This window comes from Branchiostoma lanceolatum, chromosome 5, assembly GCF_035083965.1.
Source record: "Branchiostoma lanceolatum isolate klBraLanc5 chromosome 5, klBraLanc5.hap2, whole genome shotgun sequence".
Classification (NCBI taxonomy): Eukaryota; Metazoa; Chordata; class Leptocardii; order Amphioxiformes; family Branchiostomatidae; genus Branchiostoma; species Branchiostoma lanceolatum.
This window is the reverse complement of record NC_089726.1, coordinates 20,911,433-20,927,730: the sequence shown is the minus strand read 5'-3', so window position 1 is coordinate 20,927,730 and position 16,298 is coordinate 20,911,433. Positions and strand designations below refer to the sequence as shown.

The following is a 16,298-nucleotide window of genomic DNA, read 5'->3' as shown; positions in this document are numbered from 1 at the left end:
CGGGCGGATTTTGAGGCGAAAAAAATAAACGTACAGGTATGTTTATTTGAGAGGTGAGAGTACTTACTTGTCAGTAACTATATTGTACATAAAATCACATAAAAATAAGTTGCTTTTAGTTGTTACTTCAAAGATGTAATATTGAGTGTTTTATCATCACTTGATCTCGATGTCTCTTTGCTCTTCTTTCAGACAGTCCGTTTGCTAATGATTGCTGAAAATTGAACCTGTCAGAAATGATATCTGATAGTGAAGAGTCCGACATCAGTGGCCCGGACTCACCACAGCAGAGTTCTGCAGGCCTACTAGGGCAGGGGCCTTTAAGGTGGGTTCATATATGATTGTCCCCTTTTTGATTTCCTTCAAATATTCCATGCAGTTTCAGAAATGTTACAATGACTTAAAGTTTAACACTGAGCTTTTTTCAAATGATAAATGCTTGGAGACCATCCTCATGAGAAAGATATGGAAATGGAGAAAACCTGACACTTTAACCTCTGCATGGAATTATAACATGTAGTAGTTAGCAATTGCCCCAGCAACTTCAAGATGGAGGTGTCATTCTGTAATATTATATACATTTTCATGCACTGCTACGGTGCCCAAAGTCAATGTGCGTCATATCTTCCTTACTAGCAGATGACATGTCAAAGTACATAAAAATACATCAAGGCGATCTTGAGTTATAGCATAGGCAGTAGGCCAAGGAATTGTATCAGTTGTTGAATCACCCGTGCTGAACTTCCTGGGTTGGTGCCAAAGTTCCAAGCGTGACACAAAAATGAAGTACACAGGTGTCACCCAAGCGGGTGCTAGTTCCGAGCGAAGCCATCAAGCCGAGTGGGTGAGCAAACATTCGCTCGGAACCCATCGGGAAGTAAAGTCCAGAGCTGGCGAGGGCATTTCCAGTACACAACGGGGTCCCATTATCGGGTGACTCGACCCCTTGGTCAATAACAATGCTGAGGGGTATCGCCCATGGTTATAGCTGAGAACACACAGACAAAAGCAACAACAATACCGCCATAGAAGGTGAACCTCCTTCAAGGCAGTAACAAGGCTGGCCAAAGAACAAACATACAGCAAAGAACTGGGGAGAAAGAGATGTAGAGCCTAAGCCACACACCTCCCACAGTTGTGCCTAAGACAGATGGAAGTGGAAGTGGAAGACTTTTGTTGCTGCCCTACATGCCTAAGCACACCGTGGCATCGCGTTGGCGCAGTGGCAGGGTGTTTGGCCCAGAACCCAGAGGTACTGGATTCAAATCCGGGGTCCCCTGATTTGTCTTGTGGACGTTGTGCCCTTGGGAAAGGCACTTAATACAATTTTCCCCACTTCACTCAGGCGAAAATGAGTACATAACTTCGGTTAGGGATGTCCCTCAGATTGGACATTGGACATCAGTCCTGTGTTTGAGGAGAGCCGCACCTTTAGCACGTTAAAGAACCCACCATGCTTATCGAAAAGAGTAGGGGTCCTTCCCGGTGTGAGTGCATGGATATTTGTTTGGATATTCAACTTGTACTGTTCAGTACAAACCTGGTGTGTTACGACATGAGGCAATTTACTGGGTATGCAATACAAACAAACAACAAGCAAAAGACATACAGGGCAGTAAGAAACCAAATTAAGTAAATATTTAAGCAGCAGTGTTTGACCTCTTTTCACTTCCTCAGGTTTGAGTGTCCAGTGAACTTCAGCCGAGTAACCACAAGTGTGGAGGAACAGAGCGGTCAGGACCTGCTGACGTCGGACTGTCTGCACACAGCAGACCAGGAACTGTGGGTCATCAGGGCCCCTAAAGATGTAAGGAACTTGGTTTCTTCAGGAAGATTTGTGACAGAGTCTCAAAATCTGTTCCTTTTTTTGTATTCCATTGATATAAATATACTTCCTTGTTGATTAAGGCTCTTTATGTCCAATTCTCTTCAACGATTTTCAATTCTTTGTTCTTACCATTGCAGTTCAAAGATCCTCCTTCATAATTGTCAATGCTCTCTTTTGTTTGCAGTTTGATCCAAAATGTCTGACAGGACAGAGGCTGAAGCTCCACAAAGGCACAGCCGTGGAAACAGAGGTAGGTATTTTTGATGTTCAGCATTGCATTGTACTTATAGCTGAAAAAGTGTGCAAATTTCTCTAAAAGCGCCTCTTTTTATACTTCTGATAACTTTATATTCTGAGCTGAGGGAGTAAAGAATTGTGTTCTTATTGATACAATGTATGTACATTTGTATCACTAACATGATATTCCTTCCAAAACATTTTCAGACTGGTTCCAAATATGATTTACAGGTGACAAAGAACACTCAACATTTACAGGTAAGACCAGTTTTGTCTATTCATGAAACCATCTGTATTTTCGTCACGATGCTAGAGAAAAAGAAATGGTATTGTTTTCTACTTTAGTACTTTTTCATCTACAAGATTTGTTTCTCACTATCAATCAATTTCCCAAGTTCTAAAACATTTTTTTTCAATCTTTGTTGTCCACAGCAAGAAGGTCTGAGTCTATTGCTGCCCAGTGAACTGGACGGAAGGCTTAGTACAGGTTTGTTTGCTGGCTCGTAACTAAAGAAGTAAGACATTTATTTTCCGGATTGTACATACTTTATCCTCACGGTAGCAAAATTTCCTGTAGTAAAGAAAATGGACATTTTCACAGAACTTTAACTTCACGGTAGTGGCAAGTGATTTACAGAACGTATGTGTGAAGGAATCATGAATGATAACAACAGTTTTTTTTCACAGTGATGATAATTGTAAGTTCAGGGTACAGAGGTGACTGTGAAAAACGTGGACATAAAGTTACAGTGAAAGAAAAAAGAATTACAGTTTACACTGCTTTTCTCTCCTCAGCACTCAGCATTTGTGAGAAAAAGTACTGGAGTTGAACACACATACAGTGGAATAGACCAATGCTATTTGTGCTTTCACAGCAGTAGGGTCTAAGGGCCAAGTGAACAGAGCTGAAAGGGTGTTGCTCTGCACACGAAATGGTGTAGTTGAAGTTTAAGTTAACTTAAAGTCCTCCCATACCATATACATGGATTGTGCCTACGGCCCGGCCCACTTCTGTTCTTAAGCCCTTGGGCCACACAACTTTGTGAATCACCACAGCAGGGGGCTAGTCCACTGGTAGTGCTGTGTGTTTAACTCCAGTGCTCTTTCCAAAATGCTAGAGTGCTAAGCAGAGAAAGCAGTCTGTATCTTTCAAAAGTCTTTGGTATGACTAGGCTGGAAATTGACCTCACAACCTACCGCGTGCAGGGGAAACGCTCTACCCACTACGCATCGGTGTGAGAAGGACTAGTCTTGAATTTTTAACATCTGTGGCATCACGGTGGCGTACTGGCAGTCCGGTGTTTGGCCCAGAGGTCCTGGGTTTGAATCCATTGATGTTGTGCACTTTGGGAAGGCACTTTGCAAGAATGTCCTCTCTCGACTTGGAATGTCCCATAGATACATGTAGGATGTTAAATGGAGGTTCCAAGTTTGAGGTGAGCCACACCTTGAGCATGTAAAAGAGCCCACCACACTTATTAAAAAGAGTAGGGGTACTTCCCGGTGTGTGAGGATCATATAAATCTGTCCGGATATGCAGCTTGCACTCTTCAGTACAAACCTGGTGTGTTACGCCTTGAGGCGGTTTATCGTGTATGCTATACAAACAAAGAAGCAAACAAACTTACTGAAGTCTGTTTTTTCCCCCCTCAGTGCCTCACATGCATGGGGAGATCAACATCATGCAGTCTGTGGCTGTTCCATCAGTCACCATCCCCCCTCCTGCCCCACCACTCAACACACAGCTGCCACAGGGTCTCAGACCAAGGTTCAAACCATTCGGTTGGAGTAAGTTATTATTGAAATATTTATTAGTAATATACATGTATGTGTTAAATTCTACAAGCAGTATATAGTTAACCCTCAAACCACCCTATGGGGTCAAAACTGACCCCAGGCGCATATCAACATGTGCCATTTTGACAATTCGAGTCGAAAACAAAATTCCTTCCATTAAATTGTTTGTATATATGTCTTATAACTTCTCACAAGTTTTTACCGAGATTGGTTCATTGTTGATTAAGTTATCCTAGAAAGTTAACGCATGGTCCAGTGGGGTCAAAACTGACCCCAGTAAAATCTGCACTCATATTCCTATTGTTTGATACTTGTCAATTTTGTCATCTGTATGATAAGGGTTATTATGATCATAGTTACAAAATATAATTCTGCAGAAACGTGAAAAAAACAATTTTTCTAAATGAACGTAAGAATTAATGGCGTTGCGACTTATTATGACGTCATTTATGTGATTTTATTGACGAAAACCAACAAATTGGGTATTTCCATATAATTCAAAGGTACAGGATAAAACTTAGATAGAAATTATGTATGATAAATCATAATATATCCAAAGACGTTATTTGTAGATGGCAACAGGAACGACGTCAAAATTACGTCATAAAAATTATATTCATATCAAGTTACATTAGGGAAATCCGCCATCTTGGTTCCGCCATCTTGAATTATTTTGAATGCATTTTTTCATCATATAACCTAATAACACAATAAAAATGGACCAAAACGTTTATACTAAGATTGTTTCTGTTTGAATTAACATGGTAATGATGAAATTTGAGGTTGAAATAGCCGGTTATAGCTAATCTAATTATATCGTCCGCCATCTTAGATTTTGACCGATGACGTAATCAAATATGCATAAATTGTTAATATTAAATCATAAAAATGATAGTGAATTAAATTGGTTGGTATTGATGTTAGTAACAAAATAAGTGCAGTTTAAAAAGACAGCCCTAGAATTACATTGTAAAATCCAAAAGGAGCGACTTTTTCCAAATATGGCTCTAAGAAACCGGTTGCCATAGCAACATGAAAACATTGATTACATTTTTCATTAAGTTAGAATTGTTGCCAATGAAATTTATGCAAAGGTGACCAAGTTTGGTTGTTCTAGCGTAAGACATTCAGATGCTATATGATATCAAGTGTTGGCGCAGGCCTCAAAAGAGCCCGCTTGTCTGAATAGCGTTAGTTGCAAAAGACGATGTTCCTATTTTTGCATAAATTATGATAATGAGCAAAAATTATTCACACCTAATCATGTCAAACTGTCCCTTATAGATTACTTAAACTATACATATATACAAACCACAAAAATAGTCACCAATAAAGCTATATTTGTAGAAAACATTGTGGGGTCAGTTTTGACCCCATACGGTAAGATTAGTCGTAAAAAAGCTTCGGTGGTTTGAGGGTTAAGTTCACAAGAAGCTTTTGGGACTGACTCTGTTTCTCTTTGGTTGCCTTTACTTAGTAAAGGCAACCAAAGCAATATTAGGGCAAAAAAATGGAAATAAAAATAATGCTGAAATCTCTATGGTAGATAAATATATAGTGACTGTACTAACACTGTTTAGTACATTTGCGTTATAAATTCAGACCTTGAGCATTTTAAAACCGCACTGAAATGAGCGGTACAATGATCCCCTTAGTTTCGTGAGCCTACAACAACCCCAAAACTATTTTCAGTGAGTTCTCACATCACAACGACGTCGTTTTTTGCATTATGGATGTTGCTTACATTGTGATAATATTGTTTGAACTAATCATAAATCGACGTTCAAAATCCAATTTTCGGGCCCAAATTTTGCAAGCTTTCCTTTAGACTGTGCAGATATGAACACATGATATGTACATGTTCAAGTATGTGAAGAACTTGGAGCAGTATAAAGAAAAAAATATTATTTTTTTGTGTCTCTTCCAGGAGAACCCAAGCCAGTCAATGGACATACCTGTGCCAAGAGAAAAGATTCTGGTCATTCTGACAAGAAGACAAAAAAGAGAAGACATGACATTGAAGGTATGAAATGTGTTATGGTACATGCATACGGCTATTTCACAATCAGGTGTACCCCAACCTTGCCACTGGGGGCCAAAATTCAACTTCATTATATTGTAAATTTGTTGTTGCCAGTTCAAAGGTACATGCTTTGGGCATACTATCCTAAAGGATCTCCGCACAACAAGCTTTTATGGGTTCGTTGCAGGGTTTTCTATGGATGGACCATTGGGGGGGTACGGACGCTACAACTTTAAAACTACTTGGACAGTAACATACTGTTGATTCAAATAAGGAATGACAAATGGTTGCTAATCCTTATCATCTTCAATAACTACCATTTCCTACCCTAGAAAACCACAATAAGTTGCAGTATATCCATGTGTGGGCATTTTCTGGTCATTTATTGCAAAATAATTTTAAACGCTATTCTATTGTTTATCTGCAAAATAAGGTCAAATAGTATTATTCTTCATCCAGACACTTCAGCAGCTAAGGTTTGGCACTATTTCATCCAATAGATGATCCTACATGAAACTCCAGCAGTAATGATTATAGCATGACTTGCAAACATTTTTGATTACTATAAATGAACATGTGGGCAAGGGGGTACGGACGCTACACAACAGACTTCATACATTGGTGCTTTATCAATTTGTCTGAACTGTTTAAAACAATGATTAAAACAATAATCATTTGCTTATGGCTGTTCTTTAAAGCATTCACAAATGCTGTCACAGTATTTTAACAAAGAAAAGGATGAGCAGGATAGTTTGATTAAAGATTTCTTCCAAATTCCATTATGGATCTTTAGCACTTCAGAACAAGGTGTTGGAAGGGTGGGTCTTACCTATCAAACAAGCTTAGATTGCACACAAGACTGAAACAACACTTCTCATATCGTCAAAGTATCACAAGGAAACAAAACAACAGTTCATTTGATCTCGTTATATGCAAATTTTGCAGTTTACTCCAGGAAAAGGGACAATAATGTAGGGGGTACGGACGCTACATACGTACATCATGTAGCTCTGAAAGTCTTGTACTTTTACATCTGCTAATTGATTCAAAGATAATAAAAAGGATCTTATTATACTAACCAACATAGTTTATCCATACTAGTCAATTGAATTAAAAAGAGAGAACTTCAAACTGTGTCCTATAACACTGAATGAATTACTTGAACTTGTTGGTGTTGTTTCAAGCTCTTGACTGAAATGTTCTTTAACTTTTCAATGTCTTCTTCAGACAATCAGACTTGCTCTCTGAAGTTGTTCAGGAGAGGAAAGTCCACTGTCCAGAGGATATTTTCTGTTGGTTCTCCTGTGGTGTTCTTGTTTTCTGGCCAAATGTATACTTCATTTTTTTCATGAAGGATAATTGAGCTTCTTCCTCCAGAGCTGTTCTTCAAATTCAATCACCCCAGCCATGTAAATGATGCATGTCTTTTCTCCTGCCCATCAGCCTGAGTTGTCTAATAAGTATGTTTCAATATGTTCACAATAAAGCCTTACACAGGTGAATTGGTGGTTGTCTGATGTTCTGTTCTTGAGATACATGAAAAAGGACAAAATTACTTACTTAGCGTAGGGAATCAAAGGCCCAAAATCTTAAATTGCCAATTTCTCGGCCATACAACATCAAGTTTGCTTCAAACAAAAACCATATTGTTTCTTACAGTGTGCTCTTTCTGATAAACTGAATTTTTGATGGCTCACACAATGGCTTTATCTCTTTTGTTCAATATCCTTATTTTGAGCTGACTTCTCTCGTCCTGGGGTCTAGCCTCCCGCTGCTAATTCCGTATCCCCCCCCCCCCCCCCCTCCCTTATTAACCACTGCACGAACTGAATTGGGATCAGGGCACATGGTGTGAGAATTCTGGGACATTTAAATTTCTTGGAGGGTATCATCTTTTATCTCAAAGACATCTGGCTGGTTTGGAAGTAACTATTTACAGTGTTTGGGAGGGGTGTTACACGGTACCAAACGTATACAGGTTTGTCCCAAAAATAGGCAAAAACACATCTAAAATTCATCACAAAGTCACAAATTTACTGAAAATTTTAACATTCTATATCTGTTTCAACTGTCATTGATGTATTAGCTCAGATTTGTACTATTTAGATAGCAATTTTGGCAGTATTTTGCTGAAAACTTTAAATGGGGGTACGGATGCTACAGGTAGGGGGTACGGACGCTACAGGGGGTACGGACGCTACATTTTGATGTTCATGGTGCTATATCAGACAAAGTCTTTATGACAGCAGTGGTTTAAATGGTGTTTTAGTATGTGCCAGTAGAGGCCTCCTAACCATCAGTATCATTAGCCTGCAGGACTTTCCTAGTATTGAAATCAAGGGGGGGTACGGACGCTACAGATTTTTTTGGAAAATGGCGAGCTGGACTTTGATCTCCAACTGTACGTCATAAAATGGAGCGAGCGATTCCATTCTACTTCTGTACCTTCGTACATATCATACATTGATTTTAAAAGCCAAATCAACAGCTATACAAGAATATTATTAAGTGTTACAGGTTCAGAAATATTCATTTAAAACTAGACAGAAAATTGGTAACACGTGGGTAAAAGTGGAAAATAGCCCCGTTGGAGCAAAAAATGGCATAGAATCATCCAATGAAAGCGAAATGTCACAAGTAGACATATAACTGCATGTAGAAAGCGAGTGGTTTTTAATTTGCAAGTACAAAATGTGCTTTTAGGTCTAATGCAAAGTATTAGTAAAAATGAATGGTCCCTGGTAACGCTTAAAATCAACCAATTTTAGGTCACGTTTCGGTCAATATTTTTCTTAAATATTAATCAATTTTGAATTTTTTTTTTCCTTGCATTCCTTCTTGCACAAGTTGTCAGGAAATGATAGTCTGAAACAGTCATATGTTATGTAGACTTTGCTATCCACTGGTAACATGTTGGGAAAAAAAGGGGTACACCTGATTGTGAAATAGCCGATAGCTAACATGTTACCAATTGTGAGACTTTTACAATCGTTTCTTTTTTCCTTTGCAAATGATTCGATAACATCCTTAATATTTTATAGATGTCCTTGGAAACTACTGTAATTCACTTTATGTTCACGGTAGCAAAATTTCACGGTGTAAGGAAAATGGACATTTTCACTGAACTTTAACTTGACACGGTGGCGGCAAGTGATTTACAGAACGGATGTGTGAAGGAATCATAAAGAATAACATTAAGTACAGTTTTTTCATGGTGATGATAAGTTTACAGTACAGAGGTTACTGTGAAAACAGTGAACATAAAGTGACAGTCAGTGAAAGAAACAAGAATGACATGTACAGTACTCTCTAGATTTGTATATTCATGAGTATTTTTTATTATTAGTATGGTACATGCAGTAAGAACAGTGTTAATGTAAACTTAAGTTAGTCTTGCTTTTGATAGAAAACATTCTCTTTTAACACAATTGTCTTGTGGCAGATGTGGAAGAGGTTGAATCTCCAAAAAAGAGGAAGACAGAAGATGTACAAACCGACAGACTTGTTGGTACTGCTGGAGATACAAGTACACCCACAGGTCAGTTCTACAATTCAAAAAAACATTCTTTGTTTGTTTGTTTGTTTTTGTTTGTATTGCATACCCGGTAAACCGCATCAAGGCGTAACACACCAGGTTTGTACTGAAGAGTACAAGCTGCATATCTGGGCAGATTTGTATGATCAAATCACACCGGGAAGGACCCCCCCTCTTTTTGATAAGTGTGTTGGGTTCTTAACGTGCTTGAGGTGTGGCTCTCCTCAAACACGAGCCTCCATTTAACGTCCTAACCGACGGACGTCCCTAATCAAAGCTAGGTACTCATTTTCACCTGAGTAAAGTGGGCAAAGTCGTGTAAAGTGCCTTTCCCAAGGGCACAACGTCAACGGGACAAATCAGGGAACCCTGAATTCGAACCCGATATCTCTGGGTTCTAGGGCCAAACACCCTGCCACTGCGTACACCACCGCGACGCCACTCTTTGTGTACGTAAGTAGTCCAGTGTGACACACTAGGTTGACAGTAATTTAATTAACTTTATTAAGTTGTAAAAAGATTGATATGGAAAAGCAACATTATTTGAAATTTTTTTGTCTAAAAATTTAATTTCAATATCCATCCATATCTAGAGCTGGAAGACAGATCACACAAGAAGAAGAAAAAGAAGAAGGAAAAGTGCAAGGAAGAACCAGTGGAAGATGTAATAGAAGCCATCTCAGAAATATCTGGTGAGTGACTCCGAATCTTAAGTTTCGCTGTATATAATATATATAAATATAACTTATCCTATAGTATTAGATATAACTTTATAGTGGATAATTATATATAGCTACTTTGCCCCCAGGAGAAAGAAGTACTGTGTTTTTGTGTGTGTGTGTGTGTTTGTGTGTGTGTGTGTGTGTGTGTGTGTGTGTGTGTGCGTGCGTGTGTTTTTGTGTGTGTGTTTTTGTGTGTGTGTGTGTTTTTTTTGTGTGTGTGTGTGTGCGTGAGTGTGTGTGTGTGCGTGCGTGTGTGTATATGTGTGTGTGTGTGTATGTGTGTCTCTGTCTTATCTATACTTGTTGTATTATATGGTAAAATGTCTGTTATTTGTTTTCTTTTAGATTCAAGGAAGAAGAAGAAAAAGAAGAAAGACAAACACAGAGAAAGCAGTGGGGATGATGTGCAGAATATGGTAAATTTTTAACATAGATATACATCATATTAGTTTGACATAAACCTTAAAGACATTGCTATCTCTGTAGAATGATAAGTTGGAGGTACTGTAAATGCATGAATGTTTGTGCCATTTTCTCCCCATCGTGAAAGAAAAACCCTGCGAACATTTCTGCATTTACTGTATAATTGTTTTTGGTGTGTGTGTGTGTGTGTATGTCTGCTTGCTCATTTGTGTTTCAAGATATTTTTGGTCAGCATAATTTAGGAACGGCTGGATAGATTGCGATGATATTTGGTACATGAGTTACCATAGCTCTTGGGAATACAGAGATCGAGGTCAAATCGGGCCCCCTGGTGTGTGACCTTAGTACTACAGCAGAACTTTCATTTTTTTATATCTTTTGTGCTGGACATGCTATGATTTTTTGGGGGTTGGTTGCACAGTCTAATATGTAGTTGTATGATTTCAGTATCTTGTTAGATTCCATAACTTTGTTAGACTAAGTGTTCAATAAGAAATAAGTGTCTACAACTGTACATTACAAGTTACTTACATGTGTAATTTCATTCTGTTAATTTTATTGCTTCTTAACTGTTTTATAACAGGTTGCTCAAGAAATTGAAGAAGAAACCAGAGTGCCCAAGAAGAAGAAGAAGAAAAAGAAGAAAGAAGAGAATGAAGACTAAAGAGACCTTAAGAAAATGAACTTGTCTTGAGAAATAGTCTACTTTACGCAAGAGTGATTAAAAAGCGGAATCTCAAAACTATAAACCACACAATTATGGCATAAAATGAACTGAACTATGAGAGTTACCAGTGATTTTGTTAACTATACTAATACCAGATACTTGAATATTTATGTATGGCATACGCCACATGAAATATGATATCAAGCATTACATGGTTAATAACATGTATAATTTGACTTTTAAAGTATCACAATATGTTGTTAGTAATGTAGTATGTCATGTATTTGAAATGTGCCTTACTGATCCTTTACTTTATAGAACAAAGTATCTGGTCAACTACATGAAGTTAAATAGCCAATATTGTAGTATTACGTTATGAAAAACATTGCACATTTGTCTAATTTGAAAACAAATACGTAGATTAAAGATGTACGCATTTCAAAGACAATAGATTTCACATGTATGTCTGGTATACAGTAGATTGTTGAGCAACTTTACAAGATACAACATATGAAGAACATGAAAAGATGAATTGAATTAGCATTACCTGTTTTTAGAGGTTAGAAAGAAACTGAATGACACAAATTGTCTATCATTAGGATTATCAGTTGCATTAAAAAGAGACTCTACAGAGTTTTACTCCTTGAAGCATCTATGACTTTTTTTTCTTTCTTTACTGTATCTATGGGAACTTTAATATGGACTTGGCTTTAATCAATGACGGGAAAACGAAGCCAATAAGATCAACATGGTTGCTCGGATGATGACGGAACCAAAGTGTATGGATTTCTTTAAGTTGATTATTTGACAAAAATAAGAAATTGAATATGATTTTGTCAAGCAAATGAAAATATTGTATTAAACATCAAATGATTCATCCTATAAAACACACCAGAAAATTTGTACTTTTGACTCTATTACCAATTTCAACAGCGCAATACAGCTATTGCTGGTGTTGGGACCCACACATAATATACCCGTTTTTACACCTGGGTGAAGTGAGGAAAGTCATGTAAAGTGCCTTTCCAAGGGACACAACATCGATGGCGCCAGGGGATTTGAACCCAGGAGCGTTGGGTTCTGGGCCGAAAACCCTGCCGTTACGCAGCACGACCCCACAAATTTATACTTAAAGTCCGACTCAACAAAATCTCACCTTACCAAAGTTTAGACCTTCCCCAGTATGAATGACACATTACTTCTAACACATGACCTTCCAATGAAATGGCTCAAGTTACAGGTCAATATTGTCTGGAAGCCTATTCCCCCCCCCCCCGTCCGAAAAATTTTATTGCGTCAGACCGAAAGTTTAAACTTTTTTACTGATATCAGCCAAGACATATTGGTTAATACTAAAACATGACATACTTATCTCTTTAGAATGTCGAAAAAGGTCATCGTCCTCCACGACAACAATAAGTGGTACGCCCCCATGCGGGAAGCTCTGGAAGCGCATCCCAACCTTTCCGTGGAGGAATGGATAGCCGACGAGGTGTCAGTAGACCTTAGCCAACCGCCGCCACAGGCCGTCTTCTGCAACCGCACAAGCTCCGGTGCGCATGTGCACGGGCATGCGCACTCTCCGGACCAGGCGGAGGTCATCCTGGCTTGGGCAGAGACGCATGACCGTCCGGTCGTTAACCCCAAGATTGCCGTTCAAGTCGGTTGTAGCAAAGCTTTGCAGTGTGTTCTTGTAAGTTTTGATTTGAATTTGACCATTAGGCCATATTGATTTCATTATATGGATGACATCCTCTGGGAACCACAAAACTGATGCGAGTGTGTGAATAAAAATAAAATAAAAGTTTTTAAAAAAGTTTCCTTTATCATGAAATCTACGTGGTCAGGAAGGTTGAACAAATGACTTAACACACAGAGAAGAGTATAACAAATAATGGATTCTTAATTTTTGGTCTTTCACATATTCTTTGAGCTTGGTATTCTACACATTAGTATCCGTTTTCTGGATTATCATTTTGCAACCTACAGCATAAAATTGCTCATTTTGTAGCTGCTTTGCTGATTTACAGTATGGCCGAATACTTTTTTCTTTGGAAACCGACGAAAGTCGATGCGCGCGCGGATGTCATACATAGAATCAAATGAGCAGGGCCTTATTGTTTGAAATATTTGAAGGTTGGTCACTATGTAACTATATCAGTGTGAATTGCATTTTTGGGGGAGTTGCAGAGGACTAAATTGTCTTATTCCATTAAGATTTGCTAATCCGTTTTTATTTTTGAGCATAGTTTAGAAAATGTCTTACCTTAGGGCCCTGTCACACTTGTGCGTATATTCAAGTGCGCGTGAGTTGCGCATTAACATTTTTTTCGGTTTAGATAAGTTTTGTGTAGCCTGAGTGTCATCCTTTTTCAGTAGAGCCTGGAACTGAAACAGGATGACACTCAGGCTTACTACTTTGACTCACCGTTGTGCAGCCTAGTGATCGAACCAAAGAAATCACTTCTTCGCCTGCAAACTTAACCTAAGCCAGAAACATGTTATAACGCAACTCATGCGGACTTGCATATACGCACATGTGTGACAGGGGTTTTACCCTTTGCTTCCAATATAATCGATTCTCATCTGCAGACTTATTCAATCGTTCTATTTGTAATAGTTTTTAACGGTTTAAGTGTGCTTCTAAGATGTTTATTTGTTCAACGTCAAGGCTAAGAAGTATGGAATCCCCATGTCGAAGACAATCTGCTCGGCAAACCCGACACCCGAACAAATCCGAGCGGCGTTCGGCAAGGACTCGGCATTCGTCGTCAAACCCGACCGCGGCGGCAGCGGAAAGGACGTCATCAAGTTTGTTTTCCCTATAATTTCATAAGTTTTAAATATCTGTAATTTGACGAGAGGTTTATTGGTATATCGATAAATGGAGTCATTTTCCTATTTGGTCATATTGTGTGATTAACAAATTACCTGTAAATATTTAGCAATCTTTTTTAAATGTGTTTGCTGATGTGTATGTGTTTGTCAATATATGGGCCAAAGAGCCTGAAATAGACAATAAACAATAATTTGAAACGCCATATTTTGTACTGAATCTCTTATATCATTTACTTACATGTACGTTACGTTGATGAAGGTTAGACATTCTAAATAAGTTACGCATGGTAACAGTTAAGCAACTGGATATTTTCAAAAACGGTCAAACGTTTCAGGTAGTATCCACTACCTATCGTCATAGACTAACGTTGTTGTTGTTTCAATTAAGGAACTTATTAACCGGCTGCTTCTTAACATGTTGTGTTTTCATTTTTTACAGGTTTGAGTCAGTAGCGGCGTTTTCTCAGACCTACAGCCAAGCCGCGGAAGACTCGGGTCCGGCAGGTTTCTTAGGAACCTCACCTAACGGCCTGTACATCCTTCAGGAGTTTCTCCCGCACACAAGCGGCATCTACCGCGCTGAGTTTGTCGACAAACGTTTTCTCTACGTCTTTCACATTCAGGTGGGATTTAAAGTTTTACTAATGTACCTTTCTTAATGATACGACCACATTCTTTTTATCTATCTATTCTTCATTCACAAAACGTCAAAGTTACAAAAGAGACAAGACAACGTGGCGACAGACTCAAGTTCTACAGAAATCTTTATTGGCACAACAAAAGTACAGCGACTTTAGCAAGGTCTTCTACAGCCATACATGCAAACAACAAACAATGGGATACAAAATTATGAGCCTACGTACAAGTATATGAATACTTCAACACATCGAGTTCAACGTTAACCTATCACTTACACTACTAGTACTAAGATCTAAACATTCTTTGATATACTAGTAATACCTATGTGACTAAGTACACTCGCCGACTTTTGTACAGCATGGAAAATCAGATGTATTCCACAAGACAGCCAAACATCCAGACAAAATTAACAAGAAATACAAAAAAAGCAGTTCAGGTGTAAATCACAGAAGCATAAATCCGAACTTCCCGTCCGAAGGAAAAAAGAGGGACATGTACATATTTAACTTATAAAACGTTTAGTTGCCATAATGTAGTTTTGTGTGTTTAGCATAATTTCATTAAGGGTCAAATTTCCAAACCGGCGCCCGGCCGAGAGTGAATACATTATACTGTATGTATGATATAAGAGACAATAGAGCACACAAAACGTCAAAGTTAGTCATAAGCATGATTTGTGTTTATATTCCTTTGAATACGCCTTTATCTTTCGTTCCCGCAAACAACCCAAGTGGGCCCGTGTCCTGAGTTCAGATACTAGATGGCCTCCTTTACTCTTCTCGCAAATATCAAAGTGGGAAAGGCACTTTACAAGACGTTCCTCACTCCACCCAGGTGTGAATGGGTACCTTACTTCGGTTGGGGAAGGTCGTATTGAGGTCACCTGCCGGCGCCGAATGGCAGCCGCCCAGACCTTTGTGACAGTTCCACAAAGTACAAGTGTGGAGCAAATACGTATCTGTGTATTATGTGATTGTAAACAATGCAGCAATTCAGCACTAGCTGCCATTGCACGGGTAATTTCTGACCAATAAACCATTATTATAAGGAGTCACAACGTCCATAATGTTACCCCCTCCATCGGCAGAGTGTGGCCCGGATACTCAATATGAATGAGTCAACTCCATGAGTTGGAGAACACTTTATTTCTCATTAGTAATTTACCAACTGATATTAACTTTCATGCCGATACAGAGAATAGACATGTGTGACTGTATATGTGTATCGTTTTGCATGCAGGTGTCCGATTCGCACGGGTTCAACCTCTGCCCCTGCGAACTCCAACCCTCAGACTACACAATCATCACAGACTTCGACCACCCGATCTTGAAGACGTTCCATAATTTCCTTGAAGAAACCGGGATCCACAACAGCGGGTTTGAGTTCATCTTTGACCGCGCGGGTTCTCCGCAAGTGATCGACATCAACACCTTCTCGGCGTACAACCGGGAAGCGGAGAGACACGCCAGTGTACAGGGAGGGCATCATGCTATTGCAGAGGCCGTCCGCAAGAGGGCGCAAATGATCTGACCAAAAAAAGAGCTCGCGATCGGCGTACAACTTGGAGGAGAGAAGGGCGGCCGGGCGAA

The 16,298-nt window shown here is 39.0% G+C and overlaps 2 protein-coding genes across 2 annotated transcripts; both read left to right on the top strand.

Annotated features, from left to right (window-relative positions):
* Window positions 1-146: 146 nt before the first annotated feature.
* LOC136435680 (DNA-directed RNA polymerase I subunit RPA34-like) lies at window positions 147-11,668 on the top strand. The gene is made up of 11 exons (XM_066429328.1): window positions 147-325; window positions 1,678-1,807; window positions 2,013-2,078; window positions 2,273-2,323; window positions 2,498-2,552; window positions 3,719-3,853; window positions 5,790-5,885; window positions 9,328-9,423; window positions 10,014-10,112; window positions 10,488-10,558; window positions 11,149-11,668. The coding sequence occupies exons 1-11, from the start codon at window positions 237-239 to the stop codon at window positions 11,227-11,229; spliced, it is 969 nt and encodes a 322-aa protein (XP_066285425.1). The 5' UTR covers window positions 147-236; the 3' UTR covers window positions 11,230-11,668.
* A 945-nt stretch (window positions 11,669-12,613) lies between these two features.
* Window positions 12,614-14,068, top strand: LOC136435957 (uncharacterized). Its single transcript, XM_066429666.1, has 2 exons — window positions 12,614-12,925; window positions 13,904-14,068. The coding sequence occupies exons 1-2, from the start codon at window positions 12,614-12,616 to the stop codon at window positions 14,066-14,068; spliced, it is 477 nt and encodes a 158-aa protein (XP_066285763.1).
* The last annotated feature ends 2,230 nt before the right edge of the window (window positions 14,069-16,298 follow it).

Bases quoted from the DNA above. Each gene is read 5' to 3' on its own strand.
- LOC136435680 (XM_066429328.1), top strand. From the start codon at position 237: ATGATATCTGATAGTGAAGAGTCCGACATCAGTGGCCCGGACTCACCA. The intron at 5,886-9,327 runs GTATGAAATGTG...GTCTTGTGGCAG, and splicing joins GAGAAGACATGACATTGAAG to ATGTGGAAGAGGTTGAATCT. The intron at 10,559-11,148 runs GTAAATTTTTAA...GTTTTATAACAG, and splicing joins GGGATGATGTGCAGAATATG to GTTGCTCAAGAAATTGAAGA.
- LOC136435957 (XM_066429666.1), top strand. From the start codon at position 12,614: ATGTCGAAAAAGGTCATCGTCCTCCACGACAACAATAAGTGGTACGCC. The intron at 12,926-13,903 runs GTAAGTTTTGAT...TTCAACGTCAAG, and splicing joins AAGCTTTGCAGTGTGTTCTT to GCTAAGAAGTATGGAATCCC.